This window comes from Perognathus longimembris, chromosome 3 (assembly GCF_023159225.1).
Source record: "Perognathus longimembris pacificus isolate PPM17 chromosome 3, ASM2315922v1, whole genome shotgun sequence".
Classification (NCBI taxonomy): Eukaryota; Metazoa; Chordata; class Mammalia; order Rodentia; family Heteromyidae; genus Perognathus; species Perognathus longimembris.
In genome coordinates, this window is record NC_063163.1 from 77,330,336 (window position 1) to 77,350,193 (window position 19,858).

At 46.0% G+C, this 19,858-nt stretch overlaps 1 protein-coding gene across 2 annotated transcripts in view; it reads right to left on the bottom strand.

Annotated features, from left to right (window-relative positions):
* The window catches only part of Znrf3 (zinc and ring finger 3), a 154,891-nt gene extending 135,710 nt beyond the window's left edge, over positions 1 to 19,181 (bottom strand). For both annotated transcript variants that reach the window (XM_048342708.1, XM_048342707.1), the window contains exon 1: positions 18,665 to 19,181. In XM_048342708.1, coding sequence (XP_048198665.1) covers positions 18,665 to 18,964 — 300 coding nt within the window. In that variant the 5' untranslated portion in view covers positions 18,965 to 19,181. The remainder of the gene's footprint in view (positions 1 to 18,664) is intronic.
* Positions 19,182 to 19,858: the final 677 nt, after the last annotated feature.

Sequence of the window (19,858 nt, forward strand, 5' to 3'; positions counted from 1 at the left end):
GTTACCTTAAAGCAGGTAGAGAAGAGATCAACACGAAATATATGTGTGTGTCTGTGTGCATATATGCATATATATGTACATATATATGTCATATAACTTCTCCAGGTTTGCAAAAAGACAATTAAAAGAGACTTGTAAAAAAAAAAACTTAATACTATCTAGTATACAGTAAGAATTCTACGGTTTTCTGTACCTACTTAGGGAAATGGAGGAACACCCATAGGAAATTATTTTATTTGAAATATCCAAAACTCTTCTGCCCCTATCCCATGACTGTTTTAGAGCCTCCCTCTTCCAAAACCAGAGTTGACATAGCAACCAAGGAACCAGTCACCATGGTCCCTAACCACATCCGCTGAGGCTTGGCATGCTGAGACATGTGCCAACTCTGTTGTCTGTAGGGCACTCCTGGCCACAGTACACAGCAAGCTATAATCAAGTCAGAAACCACCGTATTCGTATAGAACTCAGTTCAACATAAATATTCATTAAATTTGAAAACCTATGGTGATGCAATGTTGAGACTGCAAATTTAAACACAAGAGTCAGGAAATAACAAAAATTACCACTGCCACTGGAACTTGAAATCACCCACAAGGCCTAGAGATTTAAACCTAATAACTTCAAAACCACTTATTATCTTGTTCATTTGATACCTACACTGAGGATGGCATTTATTGACAGGCACTGTAACGCTTCTGGCGTGGACACAGCACAAAAAGGTAGCCATGAAAACCCTGTAGCACAAGTGAAATACACACATCATAGGTTCTGGAATATTTCTGAAGGTCCCCCTGCCCTATACTGTTTCACAAAAACAGTAAGTAAAGGAGGACGATGAAACATGCCAGCATATACAATTAAGCAATAATTCAATAATTCTGAATGCTTACAGCAAGCATCATCGAGGAAAAAAACAACAACAAATGTTCAAACAAGAGTACCAGTAGCTCACGTCTGTAATCCTAGCTAATTCAGGAGGCTGAGATCCAAGGATCATGGTTCAAAGCCAGCCTGGTCAGTAAAGTTCATGAGACTCTTATCTCCAATTTAAGAACCAGGAGTGAAGCTGTGGCAAGTGTTACGGCTTCAGCCTTGAGCAAAAAAAAAAAGCTTAGGGACAATGCCCAGTCCCCAAGTTCAAGCCCCCAGGACTGGTACAGAAAAAAAAAAGCAAATAAAATATTTGCTAAGTATCAGTGGCTCACCCTTGTAATCCTAGTTATTTAGGAAGGCTAAGATCCGAAGATCATAGTTAGAAGCCAGCCCAAGCAGGAAAGTCTATAAGACTCTTACTTCCAATAAACTACTCAGAAAAAGCTGGAAGTGGCTCAAGTGGTAGAGTGCTAGCCTTGAGTCAAAGAAGCTCAGGGACAGGCCCAGTACTGGGGGAATGGAGGGGGAGGGGAGAGAGTTTATTAAATTAAAATCTCAAATTATTTCATGAAAAGCCTGTTGTCATCTTTAGAAATATTACTATAGTCCTTTAAAATTCTTCTCTCTGGGCTGGGAATATGGCTTAGCAGTAGAGTCCTTGCCTTGCATGCATGAAGCCCTGCGTTTGATTCCTCAGCACCATATAAACAGAAAAAGCCAGAAGTGGCTCAAAAAAGCCAGTGCTGTGGCTCAAGTGGTAGTGTTAACCTTGAACAAAAAGAAGCCAGGGACAGTGCTAAGGCCCTGAGTCCTAGCCCCGGGACTGGGGGCGGGGGGGGGGGGGGGACTATCCTCTTGGGGCTGGGGATATGGCCTAGTGGCAAGAGTGCTTGCCTCATATACATGAAGCCCTGGGTTCAATTCCCCAGCACCACATATACAGAAAATGGCCAGAAGTGGTGCTGTGGCTCAAGTGGCAGAGTGCTAGACTTGAGCAAAGAGAAGCCAGGGACAGTGCTCAGGCCCTGAGTCCATGCCCCAGGACTGGCCAAAACAAAAACAAAAACAAACCTCTTCTCTCCACCCAGTTCTTCTTTTTTATTTTTTAAGTGCTAGTCCTGGGGCTTGAACTCAGGACCTGGTCTCTGTCTGTCCTTCACTTTTTTGCTCAAGGCTAGGGCTCTACCACTTGAGCCACAGCTCCAGTTTTGGCTTTTTTTTTTGGGGGGGGGGGGCAGTTTGGCCAGTCCTGGGGCATGGACTCAGGGCCTGAGCACTGTCCCTGACTTCTTTTTGCTCAAGGCTAGCACTCTGCCACTTGAGCCACAGCGCCACTTCTGGCCGTTTTCTGTATATGCGGTGCTGGGGAATCGAACCCAGGGTCTCATGTATATGAGGCAAGCACTCTTGCCACTAGGCCATATCCCCAGCCCCCACTAGTTTTGGCTTTTTTGTATAGTCAGATGGGAGATAAAAGTCTCAAGGACTTTCCTGGCTGGGCTGGCTTGAAACCATGATCCTCAGATCTCAGCCTCCTGAATAGCTAAGATTACAGGTGTGCGCCACCAGTGCCTGGCTCTGCCCTGCTCTTAAATACAAGCTCTTAAATACAAGATCAAGGTCATGCCAGGGCTTCCAAAGGAGAAAAAAAATTGAAGGCACAATATGGTATAAATTTAGATGACTCAGTTATTTCTGTGGGTCATTCATGAGCTACATATAACTTCTGCTGTTTCCCGGAAGTGACAGTTTTTTAAGTGACACCAAAATAACATACAAATTTAAATAAAACACATCCTTAATGGTATCTACAGTAAGACTGTGATCTAGTCTCCTCTGTGCTCCAAACAACATGACCAGGGCAGCTATTTACCAGGCTGGAAGGAGACAGAGGGTATTATCTCATCTGACCTTGCTCTAGATTTCTGTGACAACACAAAGTGAATTTTATTTTGTTGTGGTTTTTTTGAGACAGGGTCTTGTAACCTAGTAACCTAATAATTAGTAGGTGAATTTTATTTTGTTGGGTTTTTTTCTTTGAGACAGGGTCTAGAAACCTACTAACTAGTAACCTAGTCTGACCTTGAACTTTCCATCCTTCTCTTTCAACCTCCAAAGTGCTGAGATTACAAGAGTATACCACGACACCTGGCAAAGTGAAATTATGTTGAGATTCTAATCCATTCCCAGTATTTAGATTAATATAGGGCACATCATGGTTGCGAAATGGTTGTGAATGGTTGCTATAATCACAAAAAGTCCTCCCTCAAAGACCTAAGTCTTTTTTCGGACCACACTGAAGTATAAGCACTTCCATCTAGTAAATATCTGAAATTTTTACATGTAAGGCACTAGAGGGATATAGTGTTCTGGCTCAGATAATGTGTTGGTGGACTAATGATATACCTGTTGGGAAGAACTAGAAACTTTGCCATTAGTGGTAGAGCTGGACAAGGGTAGGTTAAAAAATAGTAGAAGGCCAACATGACGATCAGAAGTGTTAAGGGGGGCTGGGAATATGGCCTAATGGCAAGAGCGCTTGCCTCCTACACATGAAGCTCTCGGTTCGATTCCCCAGCACCACATATATGGAAAACGGCCAGAAGTGGTGCTGTGGCTCAAGTGGAAGAGTGCTAGCCTTGAGCAAAAGGAAGCCAGGGACAGCGCTCAGGCCCTGAGTTCAAGCTCCAGGACTGGCAAAAAAAAAAAAAGACTTATCTCCAGTTAGCCACCAAAAGAGCTGGAAGTGAGGCTTGTGGTTCAAGTAGTAGAGTGCTATCCTTGAGCATAAGGGACAGTACCCAGGCCAGAATTCAAGCACCAGGACTAGCCAAAAAAAAAAGAGTAAGAAGTGGGGGGGGGGGGGGGCTGGGGATATAGCCTAGTGGCAAGAGTGCCTGCCTTGGATACACGAGGCCCTAGGTTCGATTCCCCAGCACCACATATACAGAAAACGGCCAGAAGCGGCGCTGTGGCTCAAGTGGCAGAGTGCTAGCCTTGAGCGGGAAGAAGCCAGGGACAGTGCTCAGGCCCTGAGTCCAAGGCCCAGGACTGGCAAAAAAAAAAAAAAAAAGAAGTGGGGGGGGGGGCGGGGAGAGGGAAGGGGGAGGAGAAGAAAAAATAATGTTGAGGCAAAAAAACATTTTTCAAAAAAAGGACAACAAGCAAAATGAAAGCCCAGGACACATTTGTTCAAGGAACAGAAAACAGGAACACAGACCCACATCCAAAGGCAACACTGAGAAGCTAAACAGCCAACCAGGTCAACTTTTAGCTCAGTAGTAAACAAGAGACATAATAAAAGACTTTGACCAAGATACCGATATGATCAGAGATTACTTTGGAAACATGGATGTGGTGAGAAAGGGAAGAGATGATAGAAGAGAGTGAGAGACAGTATAGGCAACATCAGTTAAGAAGGTCATCAAGAGGTAGAGCAATCTCATCCTGAGGATTCCATCATTTGCCTTTGACTCAGTCACAAGCTAACTTGATTTAAATTTTGAAATAGCTCTGCAAGTCAAGCTTGCAACATTCTTTACGTGCCATTAAGCTGTCTGCTCACCACCTACTTCAAGACTGAGGCACTTTCTGAAAAGATGCCAAATTTCTGTACTCAGTGATATTCCCATTCCTCCCCACCAAAAAAAAAAAAAAATCACATAAAAACACTCATGTCAAATGCACATAAGGAAAAATATGCAATTAGGTTGACTAAAAAGCATCTGTGCCAAGTATGGAACAAGCCTTACTGGCAACCAGGACCACATTACAGGTAGGCAGATTTCTGGGAAGAATACACTCCCCAATGAGAAAACCAACAAAGATGGTAACAAGTGGAAATGTACCAAAGACCCTAAAGCATCATCCAAGTGGGATGCTAACTAGAAAGAACACCATCAGGGACATTCCTGACCCAAGTTCTAATCCATTTTTCTTTTGACCAAACACTGAGGGCCTTTACCCACAGTTCCCTCAAGGCAAAAAGAGGGCTGAATCAAGTCATTTCCAAGATGTCATAAACTAAAAGAAAGCAAAAGCAAAGGAGAAAGGAAGGACTGGGAATATGGTCCAGTGGTAGAATGCTTGCCACATATACATGAAGCCATGGGTTTGATTCCTCAGCACCATATATATAGAAAAGGCCAGAAGTATACTGTGGCTCATGCTAGCCTTGAGCAAAAAGAAGCCAGGGACAGTGCCCAGGCCCTGAGTTCAAGCCCCAGGACTAGCAAAAAAAAAAAAGGAGGGGAGGGGGGAAACAACAATCTCCATGAAGGCAGACAAAGTTGCCACAGACTGTAGCCTTCAAGAGATCCAGGAGAAACAGAAGCACCAACCGCAAAGTAAAAAGAGTAATTCCTTACCTCAGAGCCAGTTGGCCTTCATCAGGAGCATAACTTGAGACCCCTGGGCCCACTGATAAATAACTGACATCCAGAACATTTGAGGAAGGAAAGCAAGGAGAATCACCAAGTGCAATCTGAGAGTTCAACCTCAAGAGATTTCATATATAAAAAGGATGGCAAACTCCAGTACCCACAGAGGCCAAAACTGGTCAATTTAACTGGAGCAAGAGAAGCAGTCTGGTGATGTCATAGGGCCTAGTGACATGAAGGACTCATAGTTCATCTGAAAGGGAGCCTCCACACTACTCCTGAGAAGGCTGCTACCACATGGAAATGAGGGCCCACTGTTGCCAGATCTTTTAATTTTTCAACGTGAGCTATGTGCATGTAGCATTTATTTAACAGGAAAGGAATAAAGTATATAGAAGCTGTTTTCAGCCCTTGGACTTGCTGTGTAGATACACCCCCTAAGAGCTCTTGGTTCTACATACACTTCTGCCCACCAACTGCCAGTGATACTCTGGACTCTGAGGACAGGTTGTTCATAAGCAGAGAAATGCTCTGTGAGAAAGAGGCTGGGTAGAGCACAGCAAGGGTACCAGCATCCTCCTGAGCAACAATCTGTTGCCACGCTGTTGCATGTAACAACACAGAGGTCTTGACCCACCATCTCCTCTAACCTGGACAGACACTGAGCCTCTGATCGGAGCACAAGTACAACCTTCTGCTCCTGAATGACGCTCAAACACCTTCAGGGGAGGGAGTCCAACAGCCTATCAGGTTGGGGATTAGCTAAAACTCAAGACCCTACAACAGAGAAAATAGTCCCCACGTACAGGAAGAAATATACAGACTCGGGGCTGGGAATATGGCCTAGTGGTAAAGTGCTCGCCTCCTATACATGAAGCCCTGGGTTCGATTTCTCAGCACCACATATATAGAAAAAAAAAGCTGGAAGTGGCGCTGTGGCTCAAGAAGTAGAGTGCTAGCCTTGAGCAAAAAGAAGCCAGGGACTGTGCTCAGGCCCTGAGTCCACGCCCCAGGACTGGCAACAAAAACAAAACAAATAAACAAGAAATATACAGACTTACTTTATGAAGCTCTATTTTGTTTTTAATGGTGTTTTCTAATTTTTTATAGTACTAGGACTTCAACACAGAACCCCATATTTGCTAGGTAGGTGCTCAACCACTTGTGCCATACCTCCATCCTTGTTTCTGCTACCACTGTTCACAGTTGGTAGTATCTGTTTCTCAAAAGAAACACTATACATTGAGAAACACCAATGCTGGCCTGGTAAGGGAATATAAACTAGAACCTGCTTTCTGCTTTCTCTGTACAAGAGCCTTGTTTATTATACTTAGTCATAGAAATCTTCAGACAAGGGCTGGGAATGTGGCTGGTGGTAAAGTGCTCACCTTGTATACATGAAGCCCTGGGTTCAATTCCTCAGTACCACATATACAGAAAAAGCCAGAGGTGGCGCTGTGGCTCAAGTGGTAGCGTGCTACCCTTGAGCAAAAAGAAGGGGCTCAGGCCCTGAGTTCAAGCCCCAGGACTGGCAAAAACAAAACAAAAAAAGAAATCTCAGACAATAATCTGGAGACACTGTTAGGTGCCAGAGGCTCACACCTGTAATCCTAGGTACTCAAAAGGCTGAGATCTAAGGATGATGGTTCAAAACCAGCCCAGGCAGAAAAGTCCCTGTGAGACTCTTGTCTCCAATTAACCACTCAATAACCAGAAGTGGTGCTGTCAGAAAACAAAGGGGCATGATGGGGTGAAGGGGAGACAGTAGAGACCAGGTCTGTGAAACCAAAAACTTCTTGTCAAATGGTATTTCCCACAGGATTGGGTCAGCGACCCAACATTATGTAACTAAAACCAAACAACTACTCAACATATAAAGGTCAAAAATTGACCTCTCAGTGGAATACAACAGCTCAAAAGCTATGTATATACGTTCATATAAGACTATTGTCGACATATTGTCTAATGTCGATGTTATGCCAAGTCGCGAAATGACCCCCAAGAAGGCCACCAAGACTCAGACATTCCGAAATGCAAAAGCAAGGCAAGACTTTATTCAGGCGAGCTGCAACTCGGGCCTCGTCCTTCCCACTGACACAGCGGAGGTTAGGAGGAAGCCCAGAGCTGCGATTGCACAGGGCTTATAAAGGCAAAAAACAAAGTTACAGCCATCCGGTGTTCAAGCAAGACAAAAAACAAAGTTACAGCAATGAGGTGTTCAAGCAAGCAAGATTAGGACACAGGTACAAATCTGACTGGCTCAGGGCTTGAGACATTCTGGGGGCAGTTAGAGTTAAGCATCCCCAGCGGTTAGAGTTCTTGACCGGCTAGGCCCTAATAAGCTTGTCCTGGGTTTCACAGGGCCTGCTTATCTCAGGTTCACGTGGTAAAGTGGGGTTCGTGTGGTAAAGTGGGGCCTGACTTCAAAGTCTGGCTCTTCAGTCGACATTTGCCCTAGGCAAATTTTCTTTGGCGTGGGCCATGTGGCTACTGTATATGTTCTTGGTACATTGTGTATTGTATATATGTCTACCTTACCTAGAGAAGGGAAAGAAAAACAGGGTGTAAGATATCACAAGAAATGTACACACTGCCCTACTATGTAACTGTACCCTTTTTGCAAAACACCTTGTCAAAAAAAATTTGTTTAATTAATAACTAAATTACAAAAAAAAAGTGGTGCTGTGGCTCAAGTGGTAGAGCACCAGCCTTGAGCACAAAGAGGCTCAGGGACAGTGCCCAGGCCCTGAGTTCAAGCCCCACAACTGACAAAAAGAAAATCAAGAAACACAGAAAAGATGTTCCTCAGAGTATTTCTAATAGTAACTGGATATAAGAATATTGTTGTCAGTAAAAATGTTTCAGATTTAATGCTCTGAAAAGAATACTTGAGGATTCAGGGGGTTATAAGCCCTACATATTTTTCCAATTTTCTTTAAAATCCCAATAAGCTCATGGATGTGGGAGACAGAACTTTCTTTTTAATCAGTCTTGGGGCTTGAACTCAGGGCCAAGGCACTGTCCTTAAGCTTTTTTGCTCAAGGCTAGTGCTCTACCACTTGAATCACAGCTCCACTTCCGGTTTTCTGGTGATTAATCAGAGGTAAGAATCTCCTGCTGCTGGCTTCAAACAGTGATCCTCAGATCTCAGCCTCCTGAGTAGCTAGGATTATAGGTGTGAGCCACTGGTACCTGACTGGGAGGGGGGGGGGGACTTTTGAAACATTAAAAAGTTATATGTAGACAGCAGGATTTTTTCATATTTTTCTGCAGCTTCCAAATATAATAAGCCTTGCTATTTTTAGCATTTAAAAAAAGCCAAATGCCAGAGGCTCATGTCTATAATCTTAACTACTCAGAAAGCTGAGGTTTAGAGGATGGCAATTCAAAGACAACCTGGGTAGAAAAGTCTATGTGATTCTATCTCCAAAATAACTTGCAAAAAACTGGCTTGGAGGTGTGGCTCAAGTAGTAGAGCAACAGCTAAAGCAAGCTGAACAAGTAGATGGCCCTGAGGCCCTGAGTTTGAATCCTAATACCAACAACAATAAAAAGGTAAGGCTGTGGCTCACGCCTGTAATCCTAGCTACTCAGGAGGCCGAGATCTGAGTATTGCAGTTCGCTAGCTCTACGAAGCCAGCCAGGATAATAAAGTCCTTGAGATTCTTATCTCCAATTAACCTCCAGAAAACCAGAATTGGAACTATAGCTCAAAGTGGTAGAGTGCTAGCCTTGAGCAAAAAGCTCAGGGACAGGCCCTGAGTTCAAGCCCCATGATGAAAAAAAATTAAATTTAATTTAAAAAAGGTAAGTTTGTCAGGAGGGGTGATATATGTCTGTAATTCCAGTACTTAGGAGGCTGTGGAAGGAGGATCAAGAGTTCCAGGCCAGCCAGACACTGGTATTCACACCTATAATCCTAGCTACTCAGGAGGCTGAGATCTGAGGATCACAGTTTGAAGCCAGGCTGTAAAGTCCTTGAGACTCTTACCTCCAATTAACCAGCAAAAAGCCAGAAGGAGAGGTGTGGCTCAATTGGTACAGTGCCCAACCATGAGCAGAAAAGAAAAAAAAAAAAAAAAAAAAAAAACAAAAACCAAAATCCAAGAACATGAGGCCATGAGTTCAAGGTCCAGAAGCAATAAAAAAAGAAAAAGTTCTGGGCCACTCTGAGCTACATAGGGAAACCGTCTCCAAAAGAAAACAACAACAACCTTGACTATAAGTAATGACAAATGAATTTATTCTAGTATCTATTCTAGTATCTAGTATAAATTTATGCCTAGTATCTCACCAAAATATTCTGTCCTCTTGGCTTTAGAAGATGGAAGTTTAACCCCAGTGTCCTTGAGAAGCTTATTTAGACTCTCAACCTGTTTTGTTTGTTTTGTTTTGTTTTTTTGCCAGTTCAGGGGCTTGGACTCAGGGCCTGAGTATTGTCCCTGGCTTCTTTTTGCTCAAGGCTAGCATTCTGCCTCTTGAGCCACAGTGCCTCTTCTGGCCTTTTCTATGTATGTGGTGCTGAGGAATCAAACTCCGGGCTTCATGTATACGAGGCAAGCACTCTTGCCACTAGGCCATATTCCCAGCCCTCAACCTGTTTTTTATTTAAAGTGAAATTAATTGGATGACCCACGTTTATGAGAGAAAGTAGAGCGGTGACAATTGAAATGAATGCACAGACTAATTCATGGATGCATAAAAGCTACTTCTCTAGGCTGTATCCCCAAAAGGAATTCATAATTGCCTGATGGCAAGTTAGCACACTCAAATTAAAAGTTCAAGTAGAAAATCAAGTTTTAATCAAATTCTTACAGCATAGGGTGAAATGTTAAAATTGAACCATCCTTACTCTTCAAGCTTAAAAATGTAGCAACATCTGCCCTGAGAGGCCAGAAATGCACATTCCAACCTTTTTCTCATCAAACTTTTAGTATCACCAAAGTTTATTTTCATCAAATCAACTCTCATGTTTCATTTCTAAACAACCATATCAACACTGGCTGCTGGGAAAAGAAGATTAATATCAAGTCTTACAACACATCTTAAGAGTAATAAAAATAAAATGCTCTCCTTTGAACCACAATGGGCCGGCTGACCTTATTCTTTTCACACTATCATGAGTCAACAGAGCTGCTAAAAGTCAGATTTTAAAACATCTAGTGCAGGCTACAAATAGAACAAAGAGCCTCTACTCTTTACCTCCTGCCTGTGCTGTTTGACAGGTACAAAAGGCAGGTCTCCACAAAGGGGTGGGTTATCAGTTTAACCTCAAAATAGGTAAAAATGAGTTGGAAGAGGACAGATTGCTCAAATACAGAGTAGGTTGTGACATAGTGTGTTGCTAAGCCCAAACTCAGCACCAGGGCCAAGTTCCCTCTCCCATAGGTCCCTCAGTGTCCCATACCAGACAGGGCATGTTCCAGAGACAGGTGACCATTCTCTGCAGTCTGGCCCCCAACACTCAGCTGCTTGCAGGCAGGAACTGAGTCTTACTCATCCATGTTCCCTGCCACACCCCATGCAGGAGCTGGTGGAAAGAGGGCACTACTGAACACTGGCCAAAGGAAGGAGAAGGGAATCCACAGTCTGGATTCTTATAGTCTTGTAACCAACAGTTAGGGAATGTGCAGTCCATGCTAAGAAAGGCAATGGACATGAAATATACTTCTTGGAGAAGGCCACTCAGAGTCTCAAATGGCTCTAAAAAGTTAGCCACAGGAAGGAGGTATGTCTCACACCAGAAACCCCTTTATATGCCAAAACACTTCGGCCAGTCCCGTTTTCCCAATAGCTGAAAACAACGGAAGTGCCATCGAGTGATAGTTGTATACCTCACTGGTCCCTCTTCCCAAACTTGGCAGCATGGCTGCTCTTGGCGAAAAAAACAAGTTAGACTGAGCATTCTGTGATTAAAAACGAAGAAAGGAAAGGAAAGGAGGGGAAGGGAGGGGATGAGAGGAAAGGGGAGGAGAGGAGAGAAGAGGGGAGGGGAAGAGTGGGGAGGGGAGGAGAGAAGAGGGAGGGAAAAGGAAAGGAAGGGGAAAGAAAGGGGGAGGAAGGGGGGAAGGTAAGGGGAAGAGGAAAGGGAAGAAGAAGGGAAGGGAAGGGAAAAGAAGGGAAGGGAAGGGAAAAGAAGGGAAGGGAAGGGAAAAGAAGGGAAGGGAAGGGAAAAGAAGGGAAGGGAAAGGAAAAGAAGGGAAGGGAAGGGAAGGAAAGGAAAGGAAAAGGAAAAGGAAAGGACTAAATCTCTATGATGGTAGGGGGTTTTCTCAGCTGTTTTTTCTAGTCAATTTTTTCCAGGTTTAAGCCCAACTCAGAATTTGAATATATTCAAATAACTTATCACAATAAAATGTCACATGGAGTTTTGTGAAATCCAAAATGTATTAGAATCAGTCAGACCAAGGTTTGAATCTCAGATGTACTGTCAACTTGGTCAGTGACTCTGACAAGAGATTTTACCTCTCTGCTCCTGTTTTCTTTATCTGAAAACCAAGTCAGCACTATCTACTTTGTTGTTAAATAAAACCGGGGCTGGGAATGTGGCATAGTGGTAGAGTGCTTACCTAGCATGTATGAAGCCCTGCGTTCGACTCCTCAACACCACATAAATTGGAAGGAAAAAAAAAAAAGCAGGAAGTAGTGCTGTGGCTCAAGTGAGCAATGGGAGCTCAGGGACAGTGCCCAGGCCCTAAGTTCAAGCCCCAGAACTGGCAAAAAAAAAAAAATAGTAAGTCAAGTGGAACACATGTTTCACTTCATTTTTCCATGAGTGATGGAAAGGAACACATTTATACCTGTGCCATTTCAACTCCTCCCTCCAGATCATTTATATTTTACTTCATCTAAATACAGAAAATTATTTGAGTGATTACTTTCTACTCCCAAGGTTGACACATAACAGGAAATTGATTGGCACGGTGAATTTAATTAATTATGCCTTGGATCTAAGGGTTCATTTCTGTGGGAAAACTGAGACAGCTAGGATCTCAGAATACAATGTGATCTCATTGTACAAAATATGACTACAATATTTGGTACCAGAACAGAGTTAAGTAAATGTCTATCAAGTGAAAAAGTGTCTATCACTGAATAAATTCAATGGAGGTATGCAAACCTGCCTGGCCTCTTCCTTCCAACTTCTGCCAGCCTATCATCCCATCATTTAAATTCTTAGTATTGGACTAGTGAATATTGGACTAGTACTAGATTAGAGCTTCTCTTTTCCCTTTGTAAGGGAAAGCACAGTAGAACTATCTAACAGGTAAAGTTGTATGTCTTCTCAGGAAAATATAAGTGGCATCTCAAGGACATATAATTTCATACGTGGATGAACTATCTCTAGTAGTCTGTGATATTCAGGCTAAGAACTCCTACAGCAAGCCTGGTTATGGTAGCTAAAGCCTGTAATCCTGGCGATTCAGGAGGCTGAGATCTGATGACCACAGTTCAATTAAGTCAGCCTAAACAGAAAAGTCTGTAAGACTCTTATCTCCAACTAATCACCAGAAAATCCAAAGTGGCACTATGGCTCAAAGTGGTAGAGCACCAGCCTTGAGCAAAAGAGCTCAGGGATGGCGCCCAAGCCCCAAATTTAAGCCCCACAACCAACAACCACCAAAAAAGAAAAAAAAAAAATACTCCTATAGCAGATTATGAAAATTTAGGTTTGAATTAAAATTAAACCTAATTAAAAATTAAGTTTGGGGGCTGGGGATATAACCTAGTGGCAAGAGTGCCTGCCTCGGATACACGAGGCCCTAGGTTCGATTCCCCAGCACCACATATACAGAAAACGGCCAGAAGCGGCGCTGTGGCTCAAGTGGCAGAGTGCTAGCCTTGAGCGGGAAGAAGCCAGGGACAGTGCTCAGGCCCTGAGTCCAAGGCCCAGGACTGGCAAAAAAAAAAAAAAAATAATAATAATAATAATAATAAATAAAAAGTTTTAAAAAAAATTAAGTTTGAGGGCTGGGAATATGGCCTAGTGGCAAGAGTGCTTGCCTCGTATACATGAAGCCCTGAGTTCAATTCCCCAGCACCACATATATAGAAAACGGCCAGAAGTGGCGCTGTGGCTCAAGTGGCAGAGTGCTAGCCTTGAGCAAAAAAAAAAAGGCAGGGACAGTGCTCAGGCCCTGAGTCCAAGCCCCAGGACTGGCAAAATAAATAAATTAAAATTAAAAAAATAAATTTTAAAAAATTAAGTTTGAATCCTAAGAAAGAATCCAGGCAAATTTGGGTTTCAGTCCACTTGCTAATCATATACAATTAAGTAAGTGGGGCTGGGAATGTGGCTTAATGATAGAGTGCCTGCCTAACCTGCATGAAGCCTTGGGTTCAATTCCTCAGTACCACATACACAGAAAATGCCAAGAGTGGTAAAGTGCTTTGCCCAGTGCTCAAGCCTTGAGTTCAAGCCCCAGTATAGGCCAAAAAATAAAATAAAATAAAATTTTAATAAGTGGACTTGCCTTTTTCAGACTCAGGTTCCTCTTCTGTAAAATGGGCTAACATGAGTTGCTAACTCTGTATTAATAACAGAAGGAGAGAACAAGCACATGACATGTGTGGTGCGGCACCCTGCACACAATAAAGCTCAAAAATTGGAAGTAGGGGCTGGGGATATAGCCTAGTGGCAAGAGTGCCTGCCTCGGATACACGAGGCCCTAGGTTCGATTCCCCAGCACCACATATACAGAAAAACGGCCAGAAGCGGTGCTGTGGCTCAAGTGGCAGAGTGCTAGCCTTGAGCGGGAAGAAGCCAGGGACAGTGCTCAGGCCCTGAGTCCAAGGCCCAGGACTGGCCAAAAAAAAAAAAAAAAAAAAAAATTGGAAGTAGAGCTATGGCTCAGGTGGTAGAGCTCTAGCGTTGAAGCAAAAGAAGTTCTGAGTTCAGGTTCTGAGTTCAAGACCCTTACCTGGAACCAAAAAAAAAAAAAAGCTAAGGGATAGCATAAAAAAAAAAAAAAGCTCCTAAAAGGAAGCTATCACAGCCTCTCTCCACACTTATCACCCACTTCCATTTTCATTATCAGCCAGAATTGTACCAGTAACTCCCATGAGATCTCAAAAGACTAAGACAGAAAGTAAGAACCTCTGGGAATTTATAAGGTCACAAACACAGCCCTAGTTTGTCCCCAAATCAAATACTTGGTTTTAACCTATGAAGACTCATCTGACAACAGAGCTGGCAATCCCTTTCTATGTAAATCCAGGTCAGCTGTTAGCATGCAATTGTTCTATTAGGCCCAGTCAATTTTTAGAGGCAGGCCTGTTAAGTTAACTTAAAATGGAGATGAAAAGAAAGTGATCAAACACTCAACTGCAAAGACACACAAACAGAGAAACAAGAAAGAGGAATTAGGTTCCTAAAATTATTCTCTGTGATACTTTTAGTTAACAGCAGATATTTTAGGCTCTCAGCTTTTTAACCCCCGACCCAGCTCTCCTCACAGTGCTAACAGTTAAAAGAATTACTTTAGTTCTTAACATTCTCAGCTTCAAGTTCATTCAACCCCTTAACCTGTGATTCAGAATGGTTGATTTTAAAATCATATAGAACCTAACATCCCCATTCCTTCTACAAATGAATTTCTCATGCGTTTCCAAATATTTGACTTCAAGAAGAAAAAAAAAATGCATTTCCACTTTAAAACAATCTTTCATCTGTACCAATGCAAATTTTCTTTGTTTAACCAATCCACATACCACTGGCCAGTGTTTAATTGTGCCTTTAATATCACCAACCATGTGGGTTGCAGAGCCAAGTCTAAAAGTTTCAGATAATGATCTCATTAACAACAAATTGGTTCAAAGATGAAATATGTACCAATATGACTAAAACGCTTTAAAGTTCCACACTTCATAACCACAGTTGAAATCTACTTAATTCCTCCAACACTCAAAGTGTAAACTGGGGGCTGGGGATATGGCCTAGTGACAAGAGAGCTTGCCTCGTATACATGAGGCCCTGGGTTCGATTCCCCAGCACCACATATACAGAAAACAGCCAGAAGTGGCGCTGTGGCTCAAGTGACAGAGTGCTAGCCTTGAGCAAAAGGAAGCCAGGGACAGTGCTCAGGCCCTGAGTCCAAGGCCCAGACTGGCCAAAAAAACAAAAACAAACAATCAAAGTGTAAACTGGACACTCACTTACAAATGGGCTACAACTGCTGACTTAATAAGATATAAAAGTAATTAATACAATGTCATACCCATATATTATATGCACCACAACTCTCACAGATGGAGATACAGTCTTCATATAGGCTACACTGATAACCTTGGGGTAGTAGTTATTTAAATGTAAAATGCATAGGGAAGAGTCAAGATATTTTTATGATGAATCCTAAGATCTAAGTTATACACACACTTTCCCTACTCTAACCTATGCAAAAGATGGAACAGAAACTTTAATTAGAAGTAGTTGAGCAAACCAGACTATGATAAGGTATCTACTACATAAACACCCCCCCCCAATACATATACTTTCCTTGGCATATAATAGAAAAGAAAAAGTAATACAAACTAAACTTTGTAGAATTCTTTTTTTTTTTTTTTTGGCCAGTCCTGGGGCTTGGACTCAGGGCCTGAGCACTGTCCCTGGCTTCTTCTTGCTCAAGGCTAGCACTCTATCACTTGAGCCACAGCGCCACTTCTGGCCATTTTCTGTATATGTGGTGCTGGGGAATCGAACCCAGGGCCTCGTGTATGAGGCAAGCACTCTTGCCACTAGGCCATATCCCCAGCCCCATGTAGAATTCTTTAGAGAGGTTTGTTTTCTTCTCTCAATCAAGAGCAATACTGCTACAGAGCCCCACTGGAAATAACAGCAACATCATAGAGCATCATAGCTTCAGTTGTCAGAAAATAAACTCTGAAGAACACAAAACATTAAAATGGCAAATGATGCATTTTCAAGATGGCAAATAAAAGGAGGTCTTGAGAAGTTCAACAAGAATACTTGGAATACATGACTGATCTGAGGCTGAACCTAATTTGTTTCTTTCTCTTTTTTTTTTTTTTTTTTGCCAGTCCTGGGGCTTGAACTCAGGGCCTGAGCACTGTCCCTGGCTTCCTTTTGCTCAAAGCTAGCACTCCACCACTTGAGCCACAGCACCACTTCTGGCTTTTTTAGTTTGTGTGGTGCTGAGGAATCAAACCCAGGGCTTCATGTATACTAGGCAAGCACTCTACCGCTAAGCCACATTCCCAGTCCCTAATTTGTTTCTTATCTTGTCATGTATCTCTCTTTCACACACACACACACATTATATTCCCTCTTGGCAGTCCTAAAACATCAACTTTCTTTATAAGAACTTTTCCGGGCTTGTAGATAGGGGGCCCACAGTTCCTTCAGTTGGACAGTATTTGCAAAATAAAAGCACACCAGGCTTCATACACGCACAGCTCTGAAAGCCACACTCTGCTCTCTCGGTGGACACAGGGAGTTCAACAGGCTGGCCACAATAAAGCTGTTAAAGATGGTGGAAGTCACCAAGGAAGGACCACTCAGACAGCTTAGATAAGCCCACCAATATTATTGTGGTTATAAGGGAATTAAGGACACCCATTAGTGATTTCTTAACAGGTGAACTTATTAATGGTATTCAAGTCATTTTTCTTTCCTTAGCAATTGTTGACTTAAATCATTGGGGGGGGGGAGGCTAGGCTAATGAACTACAAAAGAGTTAGATAAGCACTTCAAAAAGTTTCAAAAGAGAAAAGATTTCCTTCTGCCAAATTCCCACATTATCTTTCTGCTCACAAGGATAAAGCAGTAACAAATGGTGTGTTTAAACTGCTAATTTTCTATTAAACGGTGAACCCAAGATTATCTCCAAAGCACACCACCACTCATAATGGACAGCCCCACTGACAAACTATCCTGGAGAAAGCACAAGTTAAAAACACTAAAGATAAATCCCAAACTTCAAAAGTCTCTCCTTCAAAGGGTGAAGTGCCACATCTGAGCTGTCCTCACCACCACGTGGAAGGCATTTCTTAAAGCCAAGAGAAACAGGCAGGGCATCATTAAGGAGCAAGACTTAAAGATTCAAACAATTCTTAAAGGCTGCCATCGAACTGCTTGAGGCTCTTCAGCAAAGCATCCCTTCTAACAGCATGTATGTTAAAGATGATAAAATGTGGGAGGGTGTCCACAAGAGACTTTAACATCAAAACTCAATCAATGTGCTTTTGCCCTTCGGTTTACCAGGCAAGTGTTGATGTAAAACAAGGAGCGTGGAAAGGGAGCCATGGGGCACGTGTCGGGTACCTCCTTCACAGGCAGCACTGCTCCCAGTGCGCCAACAGGACTCAGAATCTGCACCCAGCAAAGGTGTGGGCTTCTTCTAGTAAGTCATTCCCAAGTCTCCTCTTCATAATTCACCCCAGAGTGAAGGCCCGGCCGCGTCCCAACACCCTAAAGAGTTCAAAGACAAGTGGAGACGCGCCTACTAACAACCCGACGTTCGCTGGCCGTTCTACTAACAAGTTGATAAAATCACGGCCAAGGAAGCGGGAAATCTACCCAGCTAACCATCCTCAGAGGCTTCAGGAGAAGAGTCCCTCCTTCAAAGAGTAAGTAAGCACAGCTTAAAACTCTCCCTAGCCAGCTATCCTTTGGAACGCTGTCCCCAGTCGTTGAGAGCAAGGAGGAGGCCCTGTCAGTGAGCGACCCTGGCTCCCGATTTTGCAGGCCTGGCGCGTTAGTCCTCAGCCAAGTACGGGCAGCGGTCTCCCTTCCCGTCCTCTGTAATCTGAGGCACGCAGCGCCTTCACCGTCACTCTAGGGCACCCCGATCCCCACTGGGCGGCCAAATTCCGCCTGCTCCCTGGCCCTGCTTGCCCGGAGCCCTGCCAGAGGGTCTGCGCCCAGGTGAGGCTGGCGGCAGGACCCGGGGTGGACGTGATGATGCGCACCCTCTTCGAGAAACCTGGCCGCTCCCAAAAGGAGCACGCTTGCACGCATGGACGGTTAGCAAAGCCCGCGACCTGAAACCAGCCACCCATCCTTCAACACTTGTCCTTCCAAAGTTGGCATTCAACAAGTAGTTTTCCAGACTTCCACCTGAGGCGCACAGAAATGCCCCCGGTGGCCCGAGGGGGCCGCTCCGGCGTGGGTGCCCGGCCCAGCGTCCCCCTGCGCCCAGCGCACTCCCTCCCCCCCCGCCCCCGAGACCGAGCCCCGACTTGCGCTCGCGGACCACCCCCCTCCCTGCAGCGCCCCAGGGGCCGCGTCCTGCCCGCCCTCGTGCCCTCCCGCGGGGAGGGATGCCGCCGGCCTTCTCGCCGCTCCTCCCGCCCGCCCGCCAGTCAGCCAGCCCGCGGCGGGGTCGGCGGGCGCAGCCCCCGGAGCCATCTTGTGGCGGCGGAGGCGCGGAGCCCGAGAGGCGGGCAGCTACCTGCACGATCTCGCCCTCGGCGCTGAGCGTGGCCCCGGCCCGCGAGAAGCGGCCCGTGAGGCCGGTAGTGTAGGTGGTGTAGTCGCCGCTCGGGCTCGACTCGAACAGTACCACCTCCACGAACGCCGTCTCCTTGGCCCGCGCCGCGCCGGGCCCCGCGGCCGCCAGCAGCAGCCCGAGCAACAGCGGCAGCGGCGGCGGGGGCGGCAAGCGGCTGCCGCGGGGGCCGCGGGGGCGGCGGCGGAGGCGGCGGCGGCGGCGGCCCGGGGCCCCTGGGCGCCCGACCGAGCGCGGCCTCATGGTCCTGCGGCGGGAGGGCGCGGAGGGCGGGCGCGGCCGGGCATAGTCGCTGGCCGGCGGAGGACCGAGCGCGGGCGGACGCCTCACAGCCCCATCGCGCTGGCGGCTTTGTGGGTCGCAGGCTCGGCTTGGCTCCCCGGGCCGTCGCGCCGCGGCCCTTTCATCTGCTCCACGTGAGGGGTTATCCCCGCCCCGGCAGCGTCGTGACCCGCTCTCCCCTCCCTCCCGGCGCTCGCCACCGCCACCACAGTGCGGAGCTGGAAGGCGGGGCGGGCGCGCCTCAGGCGGGGGGCGGGGCCTTGAGGCCTGGAACACCCCGCCTCCCGCGGGCGCTCCGCCCCATCGCCGTCGCCCCGCCCCGCCGCCGCCTCGCTCCGCCTCGCCGTCCTCACTCCGCCCCGTCCTGCTGCCTCGCCCCGCCCCTTCTCCATCGCTCCGCCCTCGCGCCCGTGTCACGCCCCCTCGCCGCCCCGCTCAGCGCTAGGCAGCCGACACGTCTCCGGGTGGTCGCCCGCGTTTGGCGGGAACCGGCACCGCAACCTGCTCCGGGGGCGACGAGCTTCCTTCCTCGCAGGCCTCACCGCCTGGGGCTGGTGCTTGAGCTGTGATAGGCATTCGGCACGGCAGGCCTCTTCCCTCTCGGCTCCCCCACGCCTCTTTCGCAATCGCAGCGGGACTGGGCGCCCGCACGGGAACCTCCAAGACCGACCGGGAGGGGCCCGCGCGGGCCGGTCGGCGGCCACCCGGGAACGCGGCCACCTCTGGCGCCCGTGTCCCGCCGACAGCTCCTCTTCCCGAGGAGCCAGGGCAGGTGGGGGAGACCTGGAGGACGTATTTTTGCACTCCAGTGGAGCTCCTCGTCGTGCAGCCCCAGAGACTCGATCCCTGCGCCAG